This window comes from Cinclus cinclus, chromosome 13, assembly GCF_963662255.1.
Source record: "Cinclus cinclus chromosome 13, bCinCin1.1, whole genome shotgun sequence".
Taxonomy (NCBI): domain Eukaryota; kingdom Metazoa; phylum Chordata; class Aves; order Passeriformes; family Cinclidae; genus Cinclus; species Cinclus cinclus.
Genome location: NC_085058.1, coordinates 9,115,456 through 9,141,700, shown reverse-complemented (window position 1 = coordinate 9,141,700; position 26,245 = coordinate 9,115,456). Strand labels below are relative to the sequence as shown.

The 26,245-nt window shown below is 35.3% G+C and overlaps 1 protein-coding gene across 2 annotated transcripts in view; it reads left to right on the top strand.

Annotated features, from left to right (window-relative positions):
• The window catches only part of UNC13C (unc-13 homolog C), a 128,110-nt gene that overhangs the window by 26,630 nt on the left and 75,235 nt on the right, over nucleotides 1-26,245 (top strand). For both annotated transcript variants that reach the window (XM_062501805.1, XM_062501804.1), the window contains 7 exons: nucleotides 3,718-3,789; nucleotides 8,327-8,546; nucleotides 12,190-12,417; nucleotides 14,332-14,473; nucleotides 21,279-21,448; nucleotides 22,268-22,383; nucleotides 23,773-23,936. In XM_062501805.1, coding sequence (XP_062357789.1) covers nucleotides 3,718-3,789; nucleotides 8,327-8,546; nucleotides 12,190-12,417; nucleotides 14,332-14,473; nucleotides 21,279-21,448; nucleotides 22,268-22,383; nucleotides 23,773-23,936 — 1,112 coding nt within the window. The remainder of the gene's footprint in view (nucleotides 1-3,717; nucleotides 3,790-8,326; nucleotides 8,547-12,189; nucleotides 12,418-14,331; nucleotides 14,474-21,278; nucleotides 21,449-22,267; nucleotides 22,384-23,772; nucleotides 23,937-26,245) is intronic.

The window sequence follows — 26,245 nt, the reverse complement described above, 5'->3', positions numbered from 1 at the left end:
TAACCCTCTGTAATTCCAGAGGAATGAGTATTGCATGGCACAGCCAGCAGTGATGAAGTTACATGAGCCTGACTGTTCCTCTGTGCTACTTTAGCTGTGCAAGACACAGCTTGCCTATTTCATTGTGATAGAGGACTTCTTTGTTTTTTTTCCTCAACACAATTGATCATTTAGCATGTAATTGTAGATTGAGTCCAATTTTCTTTTACTTACAGTTATTGGTTTCCCATGTTTTTGCTAGAACGACTTCTAATTATATTAATTTATTTATTCAAGCTGCTAAGGCAAATTTGGAGGTAATAAATTCAACAGTGTAGTACAAGTTATTAGGTAATCTAGAAGGCCTTGAGCATAAAGGAGACTAATTTATTTTAAATCCTATATTAGGGAGTTGCAAAACAAAAATTAAATAGACAACAATCTGCTTTGTCATCTTCTTTTATTGTTTGGGGGTTTTACTAGGCTTTTTGTTTTTGATTTTGTTTTTGTTTTTAATTTTTTTCATATGTTCATAATTCAAGAGTGCTTAAGTTCTTTATGCTCGGCAGGTCAAATTTTTACTTAAGGAAGGACATGAGGTAGTATCTGGACATCAGTTTGAAAGGGTGAACAAGTATGAACTGCTGACAACTTCTGGGTCCTGTTAAAGGAGAGGGATGAAACACTGAAGGTTCCTGTTGCTCTCTGTACTCTTTTGATGCCCTGGTATTTTGGACTTCCTGAAAGTTCCAGCTGATGAGCTGCACTTACCTTTCTTTCTTGCTGCTACTTGAAAACAGAGAGGCAATAGGGGAAGTTTTCTTGTTATGTTCATAACCTCTCACCTTGTTTCCCATAGATAAATCTGGCAGCTTTTTCCCCTTTCTCTTTCCAAAATGCTCACTCTTCCTTGTTTCATTCCATACTTAAGAAGTGACACTGCTATGTGTTCAGTGCTTCATGCTGTTGAATTATCACCAGCTTCAGTGTTAAGAACAGAATCATTTGATGGGCTTTTTCTTGTAGTTTGTTCTGATAGTGGTACATAAATGGAAATAATCTTTGTTGGGTTTTTTTTTCATCAGAATCCCTGTAAATTTAATCCATGTGACTGTTAAATTTACTGGTTTATCACAAATCCCACTAGATATCACTTTCTTCCACCATCACAAACACTTTATTAAGAACAGCCTAATTATCTGTTTCCTATTAGGTTTTGTTATTTTATATAGGGCACTGTACTATAACTTTAGCCACATTTCTGTTTAAGAAGCAAAATAGCATAGATCTGTGATTCCAAGGGCAACCCTTGGGAGCACTGGGCTTGAAGGACACGTGACAGGGTCAAAATTGTTTCCCTATATTTTTTCTCACAGGAAATAGTGTCTGTTTATTGACTTACAGTGATAGCATGAAACTGCAATTCTGCTGGTTCATGTTCTTTGGTATTGCTGGAGGACAGAACGCAGCAGCAGTCACTGCCCTATATTTGAGGTTAATGTTCTTATGCCCTTTGTGTTCCTGTCCTGCCAAGTTCTTCACATTGCTGTATTGCTTGGAATGGCTGGGACTGTGCAACTGATACCTAAATGAGTCAAATCCCTTCCTAAGCATAAGGGACATGAAAGCTACAAAACTAGCATGGTGGAGGCAAGAAAATCTACATGGGTACTTGGCAAGACTTTGGGGAAAAAAAACAGTGCTTCAAGAGGGATCAAAAGGCCAATGCTTTTAAAGTACATTGTTTTAAAACCAAAAACTCTACTGATTATGACAATTGTTTCTTTTCCTCTTAATGATCCAAAAGCATTTTTACTTGCCATTTTCAACTTCGATACGTGGCTCTTGTACCATTGGGTTTTGACACAAAAAGCATGAAAAAAACAAAGACTGCACACTGTTTAATCTTTCCTGTGACTTTGTCAATCTCGCTGGCATACACCCATGGAATTTCCACATTCATAAAAATAGAATGAAAGGATGGTCACAGAGAAGTAAACAGAATTATTTACTTAATAATAACAGAATGGAGAATCTTGTAGCAAATTAACGGCATACAGTTGGTAAATTGCTGCATTTAAAAGAGAAAAGGAAAAGGAGGGTACTTTTTTAATAGGAAAGAGATGAATCAAATACTACTAAGCCAAGGATGATTCCTCACCCCATAATTGGTTTCACAAGATTAATTATTCTGTGTCAGTCTGCAAGTTTAATTATTATCAAGAGAAACTTATTGAAAATTGAATCAGGGAAAGTGAACATTTAAAAGTAAAATTGAACAGTCTTATAAATAAATAAATAGAAATCCATTTTAAATGTACCAGTGTTTAAAATTATATAATTGGAAGAAATTGGAATTGTCTCTTCATCCAGAGATTAATGATGCAGTTCCTTTGCTGATGTAGGCCTAAATTGCTTCTGGCCCAGTATACATTTCACAAAAATAAGAATGTCACATACAAAATATCATTTAAACTTTTGCTGTAATAGTTTTCTAATGATGGACTGCAGAGACCTACTTCACAGTTAGGTGAAAATCTGCATTCTCACAACAAAGGCAGCAACAGACTTACGGTTAGTGGGTGGCATAATTGATCCACACACTGCTAGACTGTGAGGGCAGCAAAGCATGACAAAGCACATAGTGGATGACAGAGGAACAGAGATAAGGCACAAGTGTACAAACACTTGGAACGATTTAGAGTAAGAGAAAGGAGGAGTGAAAACAGCACTGTGGGTGCAGTCCAGTAATATAACAGTGATATGGCTGATACTGTGCACAGTGGAATAAAGCTCATCTGTTTCTGTCAGGCCAAAAGGATTATTGATAGCAGAAGTGATATTCAGATTTAAAATATTATTTGTAAAACACACAGAACTCATTCCCCCAGGGTCTTTTCTGATCAGTATATTCACTAGTTAATTCTCAAGGACTCATTTAAGTTTCTGGAGTATTGCAATAAGGAATATAAAATTTCCTTGTTTATTGTATATTAAAATTACTTTATTTTCAGTCCCTTTGTACGTACCATACTGCAGCAAGAGTTCATCTCTGCAACCAAGTGCATTGTCTTCAGAAGCAGAAGTTGTCCAGATACCAATAACAACATGTGGCCAAATGAGGACAGATTGATACAGACTTCTGATCTCTTTTCCTGTCTCAGATAACCAGAGTATTTCTCCATATAGCTATCCATAATACTGAATTACTATTGCCTTTAAAGAAAATAATATTTTAAGATTTATTGAGGTCTTTTTATTTAAGTAGCATTTTATATACATACACACCATTTAAACATGCTCAGTGAATTACAGAAAATTATCCAGACTGACAACTTGAGCCATAAGACTACTGCAAAATGATCTCCCTTGTTGCTGCAGGCACAGTCAGCTTCCAAATTAGGGCAGGATGCCTATCCTTGTACTACATTAATTTGGTTGGCAAAGCAGAAAAATAGTGACAGCCTGTGGTTTAAAAAACCTGAGTCACAAATCTCTGAATACCAGGTTTTGTATTAGAAATGGCAGTTCAGCTGGGCACTGCTGAAAGAAACAGTAACGATGATGGAGAGTGTACTTCCACTATGTACTAAAACCCTAAAAATTGTAAGCTGCAAACATTACCTAAAAGGTTTTGTATCTTCTACAGGTATGTTTACATCCAGTAGTTTAATTAAGTACTATTTGCCTTCCATTAGATTCAACAGGTGTTGTCTTTCTTGCCTTTGCCTTAAACAGACACTTGCAGCTCGAAAATCTGGTATTTCCATGGCCATGCTCATCCGGACCTCCATAAACACAGATGAAATGGTAAGTGTTTTCAATGACAGGTTTAAGTCTTTTAAGTAACAGAGAAACTTTTGTTTAAAGATCCTTAGAAATTATTTCAGCCTTACATGCTACAAACTGGATGAAATTGAGTGTGTTCCATTTGTTGTGTAGGAACTTCCAGAATTTGAGCAGAATTTGCTGCCTGATATGACTGAACTAAAAAAAAAAAAAAGAGCAATTGTTTGAAGACATACTGACCCATTTTGTGTTCCTCAGATTGCTAGTGCATACATAACCTTCTGAAATACATCCTATTCTGAAGAAAAATGAGGAGTTGAATTTTTCTTACATTGTTTTTAAGGTCCATAGAAGAAGAGTGGGAGAACAGAAAATAATGACAGAGTGTTCTGGGAACTGGAACACGTAGGAGAAAATTGACATCCATCAATCGTACCTGGTTTATTGTGAACTTTCTGTGCTTATATGGTAATCATGAGGTTATGATTTGGTGGTGCTCAGGGATGGATTTGCTCAGGTAGAAAACAGCTTGTGTTTGAAGTGTTCTTCCAGTAGAGGCAGTAGTTATTTTATTCTGCTATCTCAAAATAGCAACAAAGGTTAATAGAACAGAGAACTATGGGATCTTAAGGGGATCAAGGCTGAGGGAAAATTGTAGAGGAGGAATTTATGGCATCCAAGTGCTACAAAATAAAGACTTTTTTCAACTTTGTTAGAATTTGTACCAAAATAGCTGAGTTCAGTAAAGCACACTAAAGTACTCCATGCACATTACTAAAAGATGTTTACTAAACAAACATTACATATAATGATTACTACCTTTTATGAAAAAATACTGCTTCATCTATTTTTTTGCATGCCCCTCTCATGTAAAAACTACCAGGCTCTGACTTTGAAGTGCTAAAGTTGCAAGTATTGGAGATAATATTAATTGCCAACAAAGGAACAATAAGAAAGAATAATTTGGACTGCACTTATAGTTTCTTACATAAATGGTCCTGCTCATGAGGGAAACAAAAGGTAGCAAATCCCAGTGAACAGCTCAGTGCAAACATATCTCCAATGCTTGCCATCAACCAGAGAAACTACTGAACTCTGATTCAGGAGAAATGGAAAGGGAAAATTCATTTGAATGTATTTTTATACCTCTGTATTCCCTGGCCTTCATTTGAACTGTGCCATATTAAAAAGCCTGTATATCAGGAATAGTTATTTCTCAAGAAATCTTGAAATAAAAATTTAAGTCCAAAGGCAGAAAACCAATGTAATTTAGGCACATGAAAGTTCATTTGATGAGAAAATGTAAAAAGCTGGCTCAGAGTAGAGGGGAATGAGAGTAGCCAGTCCTATGCCAGCCCTTACCACACATACCAAGGGGCAAGGAGTGCTCCTTCACAGACAAATGTAAGGGTACAGCCAGTAATACCTCTTGCAAGATATTTAAAACAAGAGGAAAGCACTACTTTTCTACTCCTCTAGGTAGCCAGCCAAACTTAATAACCTGGGGCATCGTTACACTGGGTAGAACAAGATTTGAAAACAAAAAGGACAGACATTTTCAGGCATAAAAGAATTGTCCAGATACTCTCCACAGAAGGAAGATGTGAAATGCAGATGAAGAAATGGAGTCACCAATGAAAGTTAAGGAGAAAACATCCCCTTTGGGCAAGTTATTCCTCTAATTAAGTTTTTTCTAGGTTTTACCTTCCCTCAAGTTTTTCTGGAGGGAATATTAGTGACTCTGGTGGGTGTGGGTTATTTGGTGATTAGATTCAGTATGAAAATCCTTTGAACTGATGCCTTTTATTAAAACTCAAGTGCCACCTACTCAAAAAATTACGCCCTGAGGTTAAGGCTTTGAGCTTTTCCACCTGTCACTGCTATCCTCCTGTACAACACACTCACGACACAGTGAGTTTGTGTGTTCTCAAGCACAGATTCAAAGACATTTTGAGCAGTGTAATACTTAGACATATGCTTTCAGTTGAGCACCCATTTAATTCCTTTGTTGAACAAGACAGAGCTTCACATTTTTTAAAATTTTACATCAATGACATAGACAAGTATTTCAAGTAGTATACAACACAAGTAAATTTCCTCTCAGAGGGTTAAGCAGATAACTAAATAATTCTCCTATATATTAGGAGGGCTAAATGTTGCCAAACCAGTTATTAGTTTTATAGTTACATTGGAAGTTATTAGTGCCATGTTGTTATGTTCACATAACAAAATCATTTAAACAGGGAAGAGCAATAGGAGTGAAAGCCTCTAGACAGTGAGAGAAAGAAATAAAATTCTCCTTTTCAATTTGCTTTATTAACAACAGGGGAAAGAACATGTTCAGCAGCAAAACCAATCTACAAAACTGTGTCTTTCAGCTGAAAATTACATTTACCTTCAAATATTTATTTTGAGGCCTGTTGAGGGTAAATTTTATTTCTTAATGACATTTCAGAAAAATGTAAAAGTTACTGGCAAAATTCCAAAAGTATTTATAATGTGAAAAATATTGGAGCCGAACAGGGTGAAAGAGCAGGATTTGTACTGAGGCTACATGAGCTCAGGAGTGGGAGAATGTCATCAGTGGTTTCTGAGAAACACGATTCCTCAGCAAACTGTATAAATTCACTTCAGGTTGCTTTAAAGTTTCCTTTCAGGTTCCTGTAACATGGAAGGCAGAAGTGGAGTAAAGTACAAAAATGAGTTCTCCAGACTTAGGTGGCCATTTCTATACAGTTCTTAGGGTCTGCCAAATCAAACTGCTGTACACCTTTACTTGCTTTCAGGTCAGTTATTAGGTTAGGCTAAGAAGGACCCTGGAGAGCAGTATGTTTTTGGTCTTTTCTGCTGTATCAGGTTTTTTTTCTTAGTTCAGTTCTACAGTGTTCTCAGATGTGCTCAGATCAAATGCCCATGAAATGTCTCACCATATGTCTTTGGCCAGGCTTCACAGGATGGATACTGTTTCCAGCAGTAACCACTAACTTCAATAAGAGCTGTTGCAGCCTAGGCTGCCTAACATTTTGCTTTGTTATTTTTAGTGCTTGACCCTATGAATCAATGGCTACCCTATGGTGACATGGTACTGTTTTACCTATGGTAGCAAAAGTCCTTTGATGGCACTGTGCAACATTATCCAGATATGCACAACAAAAGAATATTTTATTTGTATCAAACAATCTATTATTAGTAGAATATCTCACAAGTTTGAGTAGAGATGCAGGTACATAAAACCAAGAATATGCAAGCATATTTTTAGACAGGTTAATATCTCCCATTTGGCATGCAATTATGCAATTCAGCAACAGCTGAATATTAAAGATAAGGGAGTGTTAACAAATGCTTAACTGAATAAGTGTGCCTTGCTTCCTATACTGTCAGACCTGTGACAATGATGTTAAAACAAAATTAGACAACACAAATTCCAAAATGTTATTCCCTTGCTACAACTGTACAGCTACCTTAATAATATCCACACCAGAGGATGACATGGTAGACAAACCAACTTTCAGAACTATACCACTCTGATATGTTTTATGATATGGTTTCTTCTTTCTAAAAGAAACAATTATTCATTTATAAGGGAATAAATCTAGAACTTCTAATATATTCATGGCAGTCATGTGTGCATTTAATGAACACCCACTCCCTAAAAAAGACATAATCTAAGCTTGGTGCCAAGTGCTGCCTGAAGCCAGCGAAGCTCTTCTTGTTCCCATTAAATTGCCTGGACCCAGAAGATTGGGGTGCCTGAAAAAAACCTCAAATAAACAAAGCAGAGCATTGAGCCCATATAAGCCAAGGTCTTGTGTGCAAAACTACAGGGACTGCTTTGTTTTCATCTCATGAAGCCCTAAGGAGCTGAGACTGAGGTTGTTACAGTACTAGTCAGTAAATAGCTAATAAGTGCTCTTGTAGTAGAACTAACTAGTCATGGGTCTTAAGCCAAAACAGTCCAAAAAATGGGTTTGGATTTTTGAGAGTATGGGTCATTGTTGTCTAATGTAAAAAGCAACTTGATGCTTAAAAATGAAGTAGTAAGTATGCTATTACAGGGATACAGATAAAATGGAACCCTACATTTGGCTTGCTTTTATTTGATGAGATTATATACACACTTGGTGTTAGAGGATAGTGTTGTATATAATCAAAAGTCATTTTGTCCAGTGTGTCTAACTCCCTACAGGAAATATTTAAATTAACAGAATTAATGTTAGGTAGCTACTTAAGATGCCCTAATGAATATAATGCTGCTTTTTTTTTTATTTTATTTCTGCCTCAAAATATAAAAAGATATATATATAAGACTTTGTGTTAATTGAATAACTTGATTCCAACCTAACTCTGCTGTTTGTGTAATTAGACAAAATAGTCATGCAGAGTTATTTTCAAAGTGTAAAGCAAAATGAGTAAATCAGTATTTTGCAAAATATTTTATATTTCTATGTATATTCTGATATTTTGTAACATTTTAAGTGTAAATGGCATATAGTTTAGAAACAGTTCACTTGTGTTAAACAATACAGCTGAAATATTTTTTTTTTTTCTTACCCAACAGAAAATACATGTCTTCAAGAAGACCCTGCAGGCTTTGATCTATCCAATATCATCAACTACACCTCATAACTTTGAAATTTGGACAGCTACAACTCCCACATACTGTTATGAATGTGAAGGCCTCCTTTGGGGCATAGCCAGGCAAGGCATGAGATGCACTGAATGTGGTGTCAAATGCCATGAGAAGTGCCAAGATCTCCTAAATGCTGACTGTTTGCAGAGTGAGTATTTCATGACAGCTGAAGTGTTGTGTTAATTCACACTTTTAGAATTTGTGTGCATGCTCAGCTGAAATGAGGGACTAGATCACCCAAAATCAGTGAAGGTGTGTTGATGCTCCTCAGTTGAGAAGCTAGCCAGGAGCTTTGTGGAAAACCTACTGTTGGTTATGCTTTTGCCCTTGAAATCTGTCAAATGTTGCTGGGCATTTACAAAATAATGCTTGCTAACATCAGTGAATTATTTACTTGCCATTGTCTATGGCAATACCTGGTGCAATTTATTACTCCACATAAACTCTCTTTGTTTAACTTAACTCAAAATACAAAAAAAAAAAAACAAAGGAAATATTTAAAAAGTATTCCTGCTACTTGCTGTAGTTGTATTGATGTGCTATATAATAGTCAAAAATATGGAACAGTGAGTAGAATCATGTCCCTTCAAAATACTAAACCCTGTGTGTGTAAGGAGAAAAAAAATATTCAGTAAGACATTTGGCACTAGGATTAAAACAAAATATAATTTTCTTTGCTTTTTTCTTGGTCTGCTTGGTTCCAGCTGCCATGCATTCTCCTGTGAAAAGAAATCAGGTGTATTTAAATTATTCTTGATTTACAAAACAATTATTATACAAGATTCTAAGCAATAGAAAATCAAGACATGTAAGCTTCCTGATATTCTGATTTTGGAATGGAGTGGGCTTCCATACTCTGGAGTTATTCAGCACTGTTCACTGTTGATATGTTCCAGAGCTTCCACTGATAGGAAAACTACATAGATATTTCGCTCAGTTCTTTCTTTTCACTGTGTTCTCTGTGTGAACAGAGGTCATGAGGGATGGATGCTCAAGGTTTGCACTGCTCAGGAATTAAAATTTCCCAGAGCAACTGACCCCATGGAGAATAAATCAGTGAAGAATTTCTAAATCAACCTTCCTAACAGTGCTTAACTGTGATTCTGTACAGTGCTTGAAACTGGGCTGGACAACTGGGCTGTTGTCCTCTGGCCCCTATCACCAGCTCCCCCTCAAAAAAACATTTAAAAATGGTTCAGAGCACCATGATGCATTTGATGAATATTTGTAGATATATATGGATGATTATTCCTAGAGCATGCAAAAAAATAAATAAGATTGGCAGTCATCTGTTGTATGAACAGTTGAAAACATTGAACAACTGAGTTTTAAAAGAGCAAAACCTCTAGATGGCAAATTGCAGATAAAATATTTAACATGCCTAAGGGATTCCACTCTTCTTATTAGTATGCAAATGTTTCTGAGCATCCTGTCATATTTTTTCCAATAGATTAATAGTTCAGTGTTCATAGTATACTGCTTTGAAAAATTCATGTTCCTTGTTTTCCATTGAAAAAATGAATTGACCAATTGGTTAAATCTATATTTCTGAGAAAGCTGATGCTAACAGTGTCATAAAGTGAAATGTAGTTATTTTTATCAAGTCATCCTTTTATCCATCTCATAATCCATAGGATGTATTGGCCTTCAAACTTCTGTGGTTTATTTTTGTTAATATATAATCATTGCTAATGTAGACTGTAGAAATTAATCACATCTCAAGATCCTTAGGGTCAATATATAAAATTGTTTTAAATTCGATTTAGAAAAAACAGTAACACTTTCATTAGCTCTCTCATCTTCTATAAGTTATCCCTTTCTATTACTACATGTAATATTAAATTAGAATTGATTTCAGTCATGTTGAGTTTGTATCAGTCCCTAGGGCGAAAGGAGTACTTGTTAACTTCCTGTGTAATGTAAGTTACACTATTGTCTTAATTAGTTTGATCAATACTGCATGAAGAGTTGTTGATAGACAGCAGTAGATGTCAGCAGTAGGGGATGTAAAACTAGTTGTAATAAATGAGTATCAAGAAAAAGATATTTACTTAAAGGAAGTTGTATTTTTATACATATTTCAGTTTTATCTGTGCCATCTCAAAGATCAGCAAGGTTTCTAACAGGAATATGTTATTGCCATTCAGATTGTGCCCAGAGTTTATCATTCAGTTATGTTTTTGCATTTCTACTTTTTGAGGAAGGGCAGAAAATAAGAGAAAATGAAAAAAGTTCCCTCCTGCGTCTTCTAAGAATGACTTGTCATGGTTTCCAGGCAGCTCAGCAATCATTTCTTTTGTAATAAAATCACTAGAGAATTTTTTAACTGGTATTTTCTTTCATGGTAGCACATAATTCTATTTCTACTAATTCCAAATTTTTCTTTCTGGATAATCTTTAATCACTAGAATTTTGGTGTTTCATATTCAAAAAGATTAGGTACTCTGATGTTTGATGGTATTTTAAAGAAGGAATTCTGTGCTTCTTCAGTGTTGAAATATCTGAATTATAATTATAAAAAATTGTTCAAAATAATTTTGTTTTAATTTTACTATCCCTCTAAAGGGAGCAATAATACTTTAATCCTCCCAGGATTTGAGGATGGCCAGTTGGATGATGTTTACATGACTTTTTGGAAGAGTGAAGTACTTGCTGCTGCTAATGATAATGATGATTCTAACATTCAGTGCCACAAGCCCTTGAGTAGTGTTTAACAACATGAGCCAAAATTCAGCAGTGCCTATAGCAAGTGACAGTATGTCACTGATTATAAATTTTTCAGCATTTTTCTGTCTTGCTTTATACGTTAATTTTATCAAGAGTTAATGTAGCCTATTTAGCACTGCAGAAATTTTAATTTTTGCTTCCTACCATTCGGATCATACAAGTCTGATGCTTCTTTTCTCATACTCAACTGCAGGTTGATTTTTGGGGTGTTTTGAAGAATATATTGTAGAGATATTGATTGGAAACCTTTTCTCCTGACAGAAAAAGGACATTTTTATAAGGTGAACTTCACTTTGTTTTTGAAAGGGTCGCTGAGATCAGGGACAATTATTAGAGAGAGAAATCTCACCAGAGCGCTTCTGAACTTCTGAAAAGAACCTTGAATCAGATCAGCAACAACTCGGTCTCCTTAAAATCCTTTTCTTATTATTATTACTTTATTTATTTATTTATTTATTTATTTAAAGCAATAAACGTTGTAGTGGTTTTGATGTCCCAGAAAAATTACCTTGGTTCTTCTGCCTGACATGCCACCACAGGCTAAAACAGTCTAGAAGTATTCTCACACAGATAATATCCCTTGATCTCTTCTACCATCCTCATCTACTTACTGAAATTATCAGTAATGATCATTTTATTGGAGAGGGGAACATCTCTGTTCCATACCTGTGATACATTATTTTCTTGGGTAGGGTCTCCTTTCCAAAAAGTCTCCATAGGTGTGGTATCTAATGATCGAGTTTTGAGGTCACAAATTTGTGCTTGCTGTTCAGTACACATGTTGAGATGTTTCCACAATACTGACTGGCACTGAATAGTATTGGTTTAATAAATAATTTTGTGTATAACACATAACACTGATGGAAGCTGAATATTAACCCCTCATGTTGAACTAAATCAACTGATAGTTTTAGACACAACAAAGAATATATATGAGGTATTATTCATGTGAAACAAAGACTTCCTGCAGGTACTGATGCACTTAAAGTTGACTGGAAACCCTGAAGGGGAAAAAGAACAAAGTTAATTTTCAATAACAATTGTGACCTTTTCTCTCATTTCAGGAGCAGCTGAGAAAAGTTCCAAACATGGTGCAGAAGACAAAACACAGAATATTATTAGTGCCATGAAGGAAAGAATGAAGATTAGAGAGAAAAATAGACCAGAGGTGTTTGAAGTTATCCAGGAAATGTTTAATATTTCTAAAGAAGATTTTGTACAATATACAAAAGCAGCAAAACAAAGTGTTTTGGATGGAACATCCAAATGGTCAGCAAAAATAACTATCACAGGTAATTTTCTTCTGTTCTAAGAGCTCTTTCTTTTCTATTCCCCTGGTTCAGGAGCAAGATTTTTTATAAGTAGAGCTGGACTATGTGTTCAGTTGTATACTTGATGCATCTACAGACAGTTGAATTTATAGGATGCCAACTTCAAGAGTTGAGTTTTAAGTTGCCAAAACGACTTTATGTTCTACTTCTCTAGGAAGGAAGACAGGTAAAAATAATGGATACCTTATTTATTCCTTTACCTCCTGTGGTAATGATGAGCTTTATGCCACCAACTGCAAGAGTTTAAGTTCACCAAAAAAAAGTGATTAAAAAAACACATGAGCTTGCAATTCCAGATCCCATTGGTTTGAAACTTACTATCCATTCACATTGCTTCACTAAGAGTATGTTCCATTTTAGTGATGCTGATGTTTCATAATTCTGCTCACTCCAAACATATTCCAGATGGCTTCCAATTGCATTAACCTAGCTGCTCACAAGGATTTCCAGGTCCTCTGACTTCAACATTTCAGTTTTTGAATTAAAACCTCAGCATAAATGGAGACTATTCTGAAGGTTGAGAGGTGTCGCATGGAACTCAAAAGAATAATTGTGGGATTTTTGGACTGTCATCTAGAACTAGGGACATATTTAATTCATATGTTTATTTTTAGTTGTACCTCTAAAGGATACTGAAGGCTATCTTGTGTTCAGGCCAGTATAATACATACAATTTAATCCTTGAAAACTTTTGCTAGGTTGACTTTTAATTCTACTCCATAAATAGGAAAGGGATACTTCTAAACACATCTTGCCTTCTAAAAGTTTCCCTGTGGGTTTAAAGTGAATAGAGAAGACAAAATATGCTATTTCATTCCTAAGAGTGTTGTCAGAAATTGGATGTGTTAAAGAATAGCAGAATTTTACTTCTTTTACTGAAGTGAGCATATATAATTGAACCCACACCAAGAGCTGATCTACTGAGCAAGGTGCCAGTTTTAGGTAATAATTTTTCTGAGCATGCCAAGGGAGCTTCATTGTCCAAAATGATTGATATTAGACAATGTTAACTAAATGTTACCACTGAGATGATTTAAATAATACATGCAAAATAACAAAGCCAAATGCTGCTGAATTATAAGAGCCAGAGCAAGTGTTCTAGCTGCACTTCTCTGGCTTTAGTAGGCTGCTCTTTGACAGTTCTGCTCTCTCCTGAGATTTCCACTTTTATGAATTGTGATGGAAAATCAAATTGTATATGTTTATATTTGCCACTAAATTCATATCCATTAACTCTACACCCACGTTAACTGTCAGAAAGGATAGCAAATGCATAAACAGTTGATGATAATTGATCTGAACTGTCACCCTCTCTGTGATAGCATAGAAAGTATTCTAAACATTAATCTTTGAAGAGTATAAATGACAAAAGATAGCCATGTCCCTCATGTTTAGTTCCATAAGCCACAGGGCATATTTTTTATATGATTGGAGGTTTTACTTTGGAAATGTTAGTTTGGATCATCGGAGAAATTTCGGAAATTTTTATTTATTTTTTTATTTATTTACTGGGTGGCAGAGAACTTCAGGGAACTATCAGACTCAAGACAAGTTATACAACATTATATTCCTTGCTATTTTGATTAAACCAAAGCTTGAGAAAAGTATTTGAATTATGCGTGAAATATATTTGTTTGATGCTCAGTAGTGAATCTTTATTACTCCATTAAACTATAATTTAAAATATTATACAGTCCAGAACGGTAGTTAGGCAAACCTCGTCAGTCTCCAGACATTGGGAAAATAATCCAGAAACCTTTCCTTCATGATCCCTTACTTTGAAGCCTTTGTTTCCTCTTGCTATTGTCACTCCCATTTACTTCTTGGCAATAAAGGCTATGAGGGCTAAAGCACACTTTTCTCCTTTTGTCGCAGTTCTTTGTGCTCAGGGCTTACAGGCTAAGGACAAAACTGGCTCAAGTGACCCATATGTTACTGTGCAAGTTGGCAAAAACAAGCGAAGAACAAAAACTATTTTTGGAAACTTAAATCCAGTATGGGATGAAAAATTCTATTTGTAAGTATAGAAAGTGCTGTTGATTTTGCTTTTTTAAATCTACATTTAGGTAATGTAAGTCTACCGAGTGAAATATTGACTTTGTACTACTATGCATATTCACAGCATTATGAAATTAGCAAGATCTGAATGGAGAGAGCATCAAAATTTATTGTGGCTTTGTCTTATAGTGATCATGCAGCTTATAATTGTCTGTTTTAGGATGTTGGTTGTCTCTAATTACTCTAATCTTTAATGGAGCTTAAGTAACAGGTTTCATACTTCAGCCTTACATAACAAGAATTGTCATTAGAAATGCTTTCCTTTGTGCAGATAACTGACCACGCAAGGTAAATGTGTTTTTATTTGACACTGGGATTCTCTGAGGTGTAACTGGGGAATTTCGTAGTAACTGGTGTGCTCCAGGCTCAGGGCTGGTGTGTTTGTAATGTCCATACTTTTTAGAAGACTGAGTATTGTCTGAAAGTCAGATGTGGAGAGTATGGTATGATGGCATTGTTAAGTTTATTCTCATATTTCTTTCTTCCCATAAAGAGGGAAGAAAGTGTCACTATTCCTGTCTACACAAACTGTGCAAACAATTTCTGTGAGATTCAGGCATTCGAAACAGAGCCCTGTTTTCTTCAAGAAAGTGCAATGTCATGATACTACAGGTTACCTTCTTATTATCTGGGACTTCCCTGGTTTTTGACCAAAACCCACTACCCTGTTAGGTTGGAGGTTACTGTTTCAGTAGAGTTTGAAAGAGTTTTTGGTCCAAGATGCTGCTTCTGTTTGTCTGGAAAAGGTACTAGAGAATCCAGCTGAATTGAACAATGTATGCCATTCCTTTCACAGTTTCAAACGCTTGTATTAGAAATGAATAGGTAATTCAGAGAAAACAGACACCTAGAAACTTTTAGCTTAGGAAACTACCAACTTCCTCTCTCCAGAAAGCATTTTCTTTTTGAGGTAACTGTGTTACTCTGGTAACAGTTGAAGTGTCATACTTCATTGAATGGCTTTGAGTGACCAAAAGTAAGAGATGAATGACTTCATTGCATTTTAATTGTAGGAATTACATAATGTCAAAAAAATGGATGGGCCATTCATCAAATTTCATAGGAAGTTTGTTGAATGTAGTTTCTTGAAGATGTGAGCAGGGCTACAATAAAATCCCTGGAAACTTTAAAATATTCTTTTTTTTTTTTTCCTAAGCACTAGGTATTATTATTATCTGCTGCCCTAAGAATAATATTTATACCCCTGTCCCAAACCTTACTATAGCATGAACCTCCTGAGCAACTACTTTGCACTGAATACATTTTCCAACATTTTTATAGCACATGTGCTTTCTGAAATAATCTCTCTGACTTAGTTAATGCTTTGGATTTCAACTGAAAGTATATGATAATTTCTGAATTGTATTAAATAAACTATAAATGTTTAATCAGAAGATTAAATCTAAAGTGAATCAGTATAACTATTTAATAGACTCAGGAAGTATTGTTTAAATTAGGCCCTATTAGTGGTAATTGATATTGAAATCCTGTTTAAAATCTAATGTTAACCATCATTATAACTTTTAAATGATAAAATGCAGAAATAAGATGTCTCAAAAATCTTAAAATCTTATACTTATTATACCAAAACATGTTTTTAAATCTTCCCATCTGTTCCAAAACAAGGACTTGGAAAAAACATTGGCTCCCCACTGTGCATTTGCTCAGTCATAGCACCTGGAGTGAGGGCAGTGTTCTGGTTCTTAGAACCACACATAACCCAGATATGCTTGCATGGTAACAGTGAGAGAATGTTTCTAACAAAATGTAGTTGGACTCTCTGCTAAGTGACACTGGCATAGATTTTAACAGGGGACCTCCTAAAGCATAACTAGAGCTTTTTGGTGCACAAGGTAGAGAAGTAAGTAGGCCAGCAGATGCTCATTTAGTGAATGTACTACAGGTGCTAAGGGCTTGGATCATTTCTCCTGGCATTATTAGAAATGACATAGCAGAGAAGTTACGGGGGGCGTTTTCAATGAAGCATCAACAACAGGAGAGTTTCTTTCAATGCCAGAGCAAAGGAAGAGTCCTGCAGCTGTCACCTTCTCTTTCTGGTTAAGTGTGGCATCTGATACAGGAAAAGGAAGTGCATTTTCTTTTTCTTTTTCTTTTTTTTTTTTTTTTTTTTAATTACAGGAAGACATATTTTGGCTTTATAGTTTTCAGCTTTGTAGAAACCTTTAGATTGATACACTATAATAAAAGTCTAGTCTCGTTCTTCTCTTGGCTATTTTCAACATTTACTTACTAAAATACAGAAATCTGTTTTTTCTGACAGTTCTGTCTAGTCTAGCACACATCTAATTGCCCTGCTGACTTTGCAGGTACCACATTTCCTCTGGCCATTCATAAATACCTCAGATACAACTGTATAATACAGATGCCTTTCAAATAACTGGGTGATTGTTTTATATTATTTAATTTTATTTATTTTATTTTACTTATATTTATATTACTTATTTATATTTATTATTATTATTATTTCACTAAGACAGCCATAAGGGCTCATAATAAATATCTTCATTGGATTTATATTGCTGCCTTCAGTGCATGAAAACATTTGCTCAAACTGATTTCAGTCATCCAGCTGTAGAGATTCTTTTCTTTAGAGTTGTTTTAAAGCGTAGCATTTGTACATTATTTATTCTGAAATAAATGATTAGTGGATTCACTTAAAAAATATGTTACTGTCAGTGGCCAAGAGGACTTCACTGAAGTCCCTTTCAACTGTTATTTTATACATTCTTGATCAGTTGAACTGACTTTTAAAAAACATGGTCTTCACTGTACCTGAAGATAACATGATTGGATAACTGCTTAAATGCTGCTCTACTTTCCAGCAATATCTAAACACAGTTTTGGCAGAATTGTTGAAATAGCTCAAGCATTGACTCCTAAGCAAGAGTATGTAACAGAGAGTTAATATTACATAAAACCAATTGAGTAATAAAACCTACATATTATTTTACTAGATTCATCCATTCTAAAAATTCTTCAATAATCAGCCAAGTTTCTAAGAGACATTTTGCTAATTAAAATAACTGTATCTCACAGCCTCAGACCAAATCAAGAGAGCAAAAAGCCTCTAAGAAGCAACTCCAGTGACAAATTGTTTGTTCAGTGATAAGGTTTTTTCAGTTTCAGAGTACAGCATGCATAGTCTGAGACTTTTTTTTCCAAACTGCTGTCAATCCAGATTAATTTTATACAACTCTCTTTTTGTTATGACAAAGTAAAATCATTTGCAAGAAAAAGCGTTATTAGTCTCATTCTACTTTATCAGAAAGCATGGCCTGTAACAACAATGCTAAAGAATTGAGACTGCCCAGACTAGAGAAGAGACAAATAGTGGACGTGAGGATGCCTTTAAATACATCCTTTCTCCTGCAAAGAGGAAAGGAATAATCTGTTTTCCATGCTTACTGTTAATAGTAGAACAAGAGGTAATAGCCACAAATTACATTTAGAGAGGTTTAAATCAGACTTCAGGAAAGTTTTGCCAACAGTGGGGCTAATGAAGTTCTAGAAGAGATATCCTGAGGAACCATGGAACTGTCTGTGAACACCTAAGAACAAAGTGGACATAGCAGTGGTATGGTTCTGGCTTGCAGTAATGGCAGTAATAACAAACAAGAGGGGTAATAATAACAATAAGTGGCTTCCTGAACTTTCTGAAGGTAGCACAGTATCACTTAGTTGTCATTTTAACACTGGGTGAAGATCTCTTAGAGGAGATGTACAATCAGGTCATGCCAGTGCATCTAATATTAAATTTTTATTGGGGTAATGTTGTAAATATACTTTATTATTGCAGTTTTATTACTCTAGCCATTAGAATAAACTGGAATACTATTCCAGGATTATTTCATGTCTGTGTGGCATTCTGGAAATGCAGAAGTTATGTAATGTCACCAGATTGTTGATAAATTATTAAAACTGTCTCTTCTGTCTTGCATCTCTGAATAGACTGCAACTTCTCTAGTTTTCAGAAGCATCAGTACCTTCAATTGTCTGTGTGCTAGAGAACAATTCCTTTCTCATCTGCCTGTATCACACTTCTGTGAATGCTTTTAACTGAGCATATAAAGCAGAGTGGCTAGAAGTGGAACACTGAAACTAGCATATGTTGTCTAGCCTTTAATTCCCTGGGCTGATTTTTCTGGAGTAAACAAAAGTAGGAATTCCACCCAGAGCTTCTGGACAGATGTTAGCAGTGACTAAAGCAGAACGTGCATGACATTACATAGGGCTGTTTCTGAGTCTGGGCAACTAAGTAGGATCATTCAGAGACAATTCTGTAACTTTAGCAGTAAATCTCCCTGCAGTTTCACTGCCATAGGGCAAGCCAGGAGGAAGCATTTGCTCATCCACTCTTCAGTTTTTAAACACAAATCCATGCTATTTTTGTGGTCTTGCACAGGAACATTACAAATGTAGCAGAGCTGAGTTTGTGCAGAAGTTTCTACACAAAGATGAACACGAGTTAACATGTTGGTTGTGCCAGGTCTTGCCATGTTTCAGGAGCCTAAGATTGAAGGAGAAAAGGATGCTGAGGACAGCTGCAGATATCAGGGAACAGTAAATCATCCTGAACATCTGAATAAATATTTCTTAATCAGATAAGTGTATACCAGAGGGAAATTCGTGTTTTCTCGGGAGAATAAAAATACGATGTTTGTGCTGAAGTACACAATGACTTTTTATATGCAGCATCTGCCAGAGAATCAAAGCAGGAGCAAGATTTTTATTAAAAGCACAGGTATGGTGATGAGGGTCACATAAATCCCTCACCAGTGATATATCTCCCTATGTCACTATAGAAATCCCCTGTCAATTATTTCTGTTGGATGCCCAGCTAAATGCAATTCAGGACTTTAGCTATGTAAAGCAGTAATTTAGAGCTACATTTCAGGAGAATTAAATGGTTTCTGTGTTTAGCCTAATTTCTTAAGGCAGTGATGTTTATTTGATCCATCTCTAACTTCCTATATTTTGTATGTCCTTGCCAACAGCTTTTGAATTTTGTGGTCAGAGAAATTTCACAGATTGCCAAATAGTATGTCTGTCATGTTCTATGAAAGGATGTGGTCAGAGACATGAGATCCTAACTGTCCTCACTATGAGCTCACCCCATAGCAGATACCAGGAGTTCACATGAAGGAGTAATTTATGAAAACCCCAACTATAGGAGAAGATTCAGTAGGTGATTGTGGTTGGTTGGCTGTCAGGGAAGCCAGTCATAAGACAAAAGGAAACTACACTTTATTAGTTTTGTTAATCGCAGAACAATGTGCATTTTAATTACCAGAATTATCTGCAAAGTTAAAATCTGGAATACAGACAGACAAGGATTTCTGTGATACTGAATGACATCACAGTGTGGCAGAGTAAAAGCTGTGCATGCCATTTTTAGTGTCAGATTGGCCTTGACTGTAATAATGCCATTTACAGTACTTTATACTTCCAAAGCCCATTACCACCACTAATTAATTCTTAGAATACCCCTGAGGGGTGCTTCTTGGAAGATAAGTTGGAGTATTACTGTTTTAACACTGAAAACAGATCACTAAGCACTGATATGCTTGGAATAGAATTTGAGTACAAACTCTTAATCAGGTGTCAAAGTAAGGCCCTGTTGAAGATGAAAATTTGCTGCTACGCCCCAAAGTTATATTTAAAGATTAAAAAAGATATGTAATATATAAATATTTCTGTAGCATTAGTGAATGGATATTAAGAACATACTTTGTATGGATGCACGAGTATGGGATGGATTTAACTGATGCTAGGTCTGTAGTAGTCAAATGTCAGCAGAAGGTTTTTCACTAACCCAAACCTCTGCTGTCAGTGCTGGGATATTCCAATCAAGTGATCAAAAGCCATCACCAGTGAACAGCAAACAGTCCTCATTGTGCCTTATAGGAATAAGCAGTAATAGAGTTGCTTTTCCATTTCTGTGCAAATAAATGCAGGGTGCAGCTGTGAGTAAAAATTTTTATCCACTGTGTATTCTGCAGATTGCAGGTGAAGCTGCCTCATTCCCTCACACATCCAACAGTTTCTCAAATCCACCCAACCCAGGAGGGGTTAGTAAGCCACTTAAATTTACAAGAAATTTTTTAGAACATGGCATGGTCCCTACTCCTCCTTCTTACCAGGGAATGGAGGTCTTGAAGAACATTAATGTATCTTTTAAATAAAAGCAGTTACTTATTTTCCTGGGGTTTTTTATTGCCTTTCTTTTCTTGCTGGGATGTTTATGCATACTTTCTGGTTTTTAACAAAAGCTTCCTGACACACACTGGAAATATTCTTTAATTTTTTTTTTTTTGTTACTTTTTTGTATTATTCTAGACTTTGGTAAGCTTATTGAATGTACATCATGGCATTCCTGGACAAATAAACCTAACTGTATCTTTCCTAAGATACTGATTAAATAATAGCATCAAGAAGTATGAATTTCAATTTAAAATTTTTAATGAGCAGTTATTGACATTCATAAATACAATCTCTATTATATATAATTCAATCAAGTTATTCTCTTTATATGTAGTAATTGTCATATATATAGCAATTGTAATTTTGTCCCTGGCAGTCTGGGATGGCCTTTTATTCCTCTGGATGTTGCAGGTTGTTTGTGCTTTGACATTTGGTGCACTTAAGCAAGTGTGTGGACATTGAGTTTAATGAATTAGACAGCAGTACAGAGTAATATAGTTTATCTATCACTCACATTTTGTATTTTATTTTTGTTTTTCCAGTGAATGTCATAACTCTACAGATAGAATAAAAGTAAGAGTATGGGATGAAGATGATGATATTAAATCTAGAGTAAAACAGCATTTCAAAAAGGAATCAGATGACTTCCTTGGGCAAACAATCATTGAAGTAAGAACACTGAGTGGAGAAATGGATGTATGGTATAATTTAGGTATGACTCTTACTGGTTTTTTAAAGTAAATATAGGTAGAGTCTTACTGTCATTAACTTTGTGACTTCAAAATATGTAGCTTTGGTACCCATGTATGACTTTTAAAATATTAAATGTTATCTATTGATTTGAAAGTGAAAGATAGAACCCCCAATGCCCATCTCCCTGTGCCACTGGCAGGGAAGGGGTAGAAAAAATCAGGAGTGAAGAAGGGATGGGTGAGGGGAAGGTGTGTTTTAAGATCTGGATTTATTTTTCATTATCCTACTCTGATTTAACTGGTAACAAATTGATTTTCCCCCAAGTCAAGTCTGGTTTTGGCCATGGAAGTAATTGGTGAGTGATCTGTTCCCCACCCTTCTCTCAGCCTGAGGCTTTCATTAGATTTTCTATTCCCTGTCCAGAGAGGAAAGGAGGTGATAGAGCAGCTTTGGTGGGCACTTCCCAGAATCAACCCATCACACTCAGACAGAGTAGTGCAGGTTGTTGGTAAAGTCTTCATAACTAAAGGAAAATCATAATAATTAGTACAGCTATCAGGTAGAAAACTAAAGTAATTTCAATTGAAAAGAGGAAGGTAGTAAATAAATAGCTGTGCAGCCTTGTTGGAATATGGGAGATAAAATAAGATTCTCTACGTCATAGTTAGGTATTCTATTTTTTGGGCAGCACCATGTGTGAGGTACTAAAAAACATTCTCATTTTCAATAGCAGGACTCCCTGGCTTTAAAAAGATTAACCTAGAATGATTTATGAAACTTTTCATATGACAAATATGTGTTCTTGGTAGTTAATAATGTATTGCTTTCCACTCTTCAGAAAAGCGAACAGATAAATCAGCTGTCTCTGGTGCCATTAGACTGAAAATCAACGTTGAAATTGAAGGAGAGGAGAAAGTTGCTCCCTATCATGTGCAGTACACCTGTCTACATGAGGTATGTTGGAGAAGTTATAGCATACAGTATAGCAATTACTGTTCAGTTGCTGCGTGCATGAGGACAAAAGGCTACAGAACATTAGAACTCTGAAACAAATAACTGCTGCTGTACTTCAGGACAAGTTTTAGATTTCACGTTCTGTATTGCTGAGAACATATCAGGTTCAGAGGCAAGGGTAGAAAAACACAAGAACAGCAAACTGATCATTCCTGCCAGAACATGTTAGAAAAAGAGGTTGAGGCAGATAAACTATCCCTGTACTGATTTTTGATTTAGCACTTTGATACATGATTGCTAACATCAGGAATATACAAACATTTCTTTATGTTACAGAAGTATATTGCAAAGCATTTATTTTGTTTTACAGTAATTCATATTTTGGAGAGTGAGAAAAAGGAGAAACACAGATGTTATAAAATCTAATTTTCCTTTCATCTAGTTTGCTTTTGTCAACATTGAAAAAATAATCACTGACATACTGAGGTGTGTCTTCTGAAAGATTTTCTTTGTAATTGATTACTCTTCCTTCAAAGTGATCCATGTTGAAATTCTATTCTGGAAATACAAGTAGTTTCTGAAATCTGATAGCTAATATATGCCTGAAGGTTCACCACTAGCATGTAAATACAAAATCCCATTGTTCATTGTTTGTAAAATCAGCTGTTAGGGGAGTTTTGTGCTGATAGATTTTGAGCTGAGATTGCAGATGTTAAACCTATGAAGTAAATGATAATATTCAAATGCTTTAAGACAAACCAAGAGACAGTTATGGGCTAATTAGCAAAACCATATTTATTTTGAAGTTTTAGGGCTTTTTTATCAATCACTGAAAATAGGAAATAAAATCTGTTGGATTTTGTGGATACATATGGAGTTGTGCAATTTACAGATACATATGGAGCCAGACAATCTGAGAAGCATTCTGTGCCATGAATGTCAGATCCTAGCTTTGCTCCCAAGGGTACTAAACCTTGAGAGACACGCAACTTGAGAGGCACCTGCAGTGTTTCTGTTAGCTCCCTGTAACTTAAGGACTTCAGTAATGAATTTGAAATTTATTGGTCACAGATGCAATGAAAATTGCAACACTCTGTAATACGTATAACAACATCATGATTTCATTCATTAGCAAGGGCATATAAAAGACAGGTTTCTGCACTATTTTATGTTGCAGTCTTTCTGTGCCAGTTAATGGACAGGACTTTATATCAAGGAGATACAATGCACTGAATCACAAGTCTGCTGACTAGTTTGAGCCAGTCTTTGGAAAATTAAATAATTTAAAATGAACTAACAATTAACATATTGATGACTATATGTAAGATATATTTTCAGAATGCTTCTTAAAAGCCAACATTTCACGTTTGAAACATTTGTTACCTTTAGAATCTGTTCCATTACTTGACGGAAGTGAAGTCTAACGGAGTGGTGAAAATCCCTGAAGTGAAAGGTGATGAGGCCTGGAAGGTGTACTTTGATGATGCTGCACAAGAAATTGTGGATGAATTTGCAATGCGCTATGGAATTGAATATATTTATCAAGCTATGACGTAAGTATTATCATGGCTGGCTTTCTGCTTTGCTGTCAACAACGTGACTGAGGGGAGTAAGGAATTTCAAGCATTTGTGATTTCATTCCCCATTCCTCTTCCATTCCTGACTTAAAATTCTAATCATTTTTGTCCATCTGATTCTCACTGAAGTGCTTCTTGTCTGCAGTGGCTTTAAGATATAAGCATTTTATAAGCTGTTACTGGTCTTTCTGCTAATGCATTCCTTAATCCTTATGATACTGATATATAGCATGGTTCAGAAAGACTTCCAGTGTTCCAGATGCAACTAGAACAGGGTTTCACAAGCTCTGTACTCTTTTCCAGGAGTACAGAATAACAGCAAAGGCTATAGTGAGCTTCCATAGCGTATGTAAATAATTTGTGCAACCCATTTTTAACAGTACTGAGACCTATTTCTACATCATCCATTCTGAAGTAGCTGTTTGAACACCTTAGAACACAGCACCATATAGCTCAGAGGCCTGGAGGCATGAGAGATCTATCACATATTCTCAATTTATCCAGCAAAAAGTTTTCTGGTGGAAAGGACTATATTCTGCTGGAGCTGTAGAAAAGCAGAGGACTCCAAATGAGTCCTCTAAATAAAATATACAGACTTCTTTCTCTTGTAGAAACCTGATATTGTGGAATTTTTAATCAGAACATCTCTCATTTTTTGCATCTCTACCTCCTAAAAAGAAGAATCTTATAATAAGCATGAAGGTACATAAAAACCTGAAGTTTTCTTTTTATTGCAGAATATAATGACACCACCTGCTATTGCAATGAACATGTCTTTCACTTTATGTAGCTGTCTGTGAACTATTGTATTGTTCATCTAATAGAAGGGCAGGGAATGTATTTTGTACTCTACACATTTTAATGATCTTCCTTCAAGGAATTTACACAGCATTGCACAGAATAATTAATGAAACTTGAGAGTTCCTCTGTTTTATATTTAAACTATATGTGGAGGGAATCATGTGTTGACTTTTATGAGTATTTGTATTTCTGTGTTTAGTTTCTCTGTAGCTCTGTGTGATTGTTATGATATTTATTAACTTATCCTGGTATTGTAGTTTTAGAACTTGATTTAAAATGGTATGGCATTTTTACCAAAATGTTAGTGGTAGAGTTGTTCTTACTGTGTGTATCAAAATTAATTCAAGGTTTGACCAGAAATTAATTGTTAAGAACAATTAATGCCAAAGGAGGGCTGTTATTAGTGATTTGCATGAGAAATAAAGGGCTGATTTAGCATTAGTTTTGTCTTAACTATAGCCCCAGTAGTTGATTATCTCAATATAAAATGGCTGTATTTTTGACAGACAACCTTAACTGCAAAATTTAATTTTGTCTTTCTACATCTCTTGATGTATTCAAGTGCTGCAAAATTTTCCAGAAAATTTTGAAACTGGTTTTAGAAATTCAGTTGTTGCAAAAGTCAGCATTGCAAAAACAGCAGTACGGCTGATGTGATTATATTAAATCTTTTTTACTTAAAAGTGATAGAAATTGACAGGTTATATTTTTATATAAAGAAAATGCTTTATTTTTATCTCAGTTAATAACACAGTGTACAGATATTCATGAAAAGTAAATTTTGTCTGTACATCTAACATGGAACTGGCCAAGTACTAAAGCCCATTTTTCAGGAATCCTTACTCAAAAATTCTAACCAAGCCATTTTAAGTTAATTGACCTATTTTGCCTGCTCTTTTTGTTCTTACTGTCTTCTATACCTTTTCCCCCAAATTTCCTTGATGTTGTTGACTGCAAGCCAGGTATCTGAAGGCAGATATAATGAGAAAGTGAATTCAATATTGGTAGTCACCAATAATTAAAGCTAAGATTTCATTGCACCCATACCAATATCCTTTTATATTTTAAAATGTTGCATGTCAATAATGAGCACTGCCTTTTTGAGGGGATGGGCCCAGCCTGTTTAAGTTAGGAATAAAATCAGTGGTGAATGTAATCTCAGGTAATACTTGGAGAAGAATATATATTCATAAACATTATTTTGCTGATTCATCTGCAGACGCATTTCAGAGCATTCAGACTTCAGAGAAGAGTAGTGAAGACACTAAGTCTATTTGTCATGAGGAATTTTGTTTTGGACTATTATCTGCTGGTTTTATTTCTTTTTATGAGATTACCTTTTTCTTCTGGAACAATTTTAGTGGCTGGAAGAAAATGTACAGCTTCTTGATTTGGAAAATAGAATTATCAGATTGCATTTGGTAACAAAGATCTCCTACTAAAACAAAAGCAATTTTCTACTTATACAACATAGAGAGAATTTG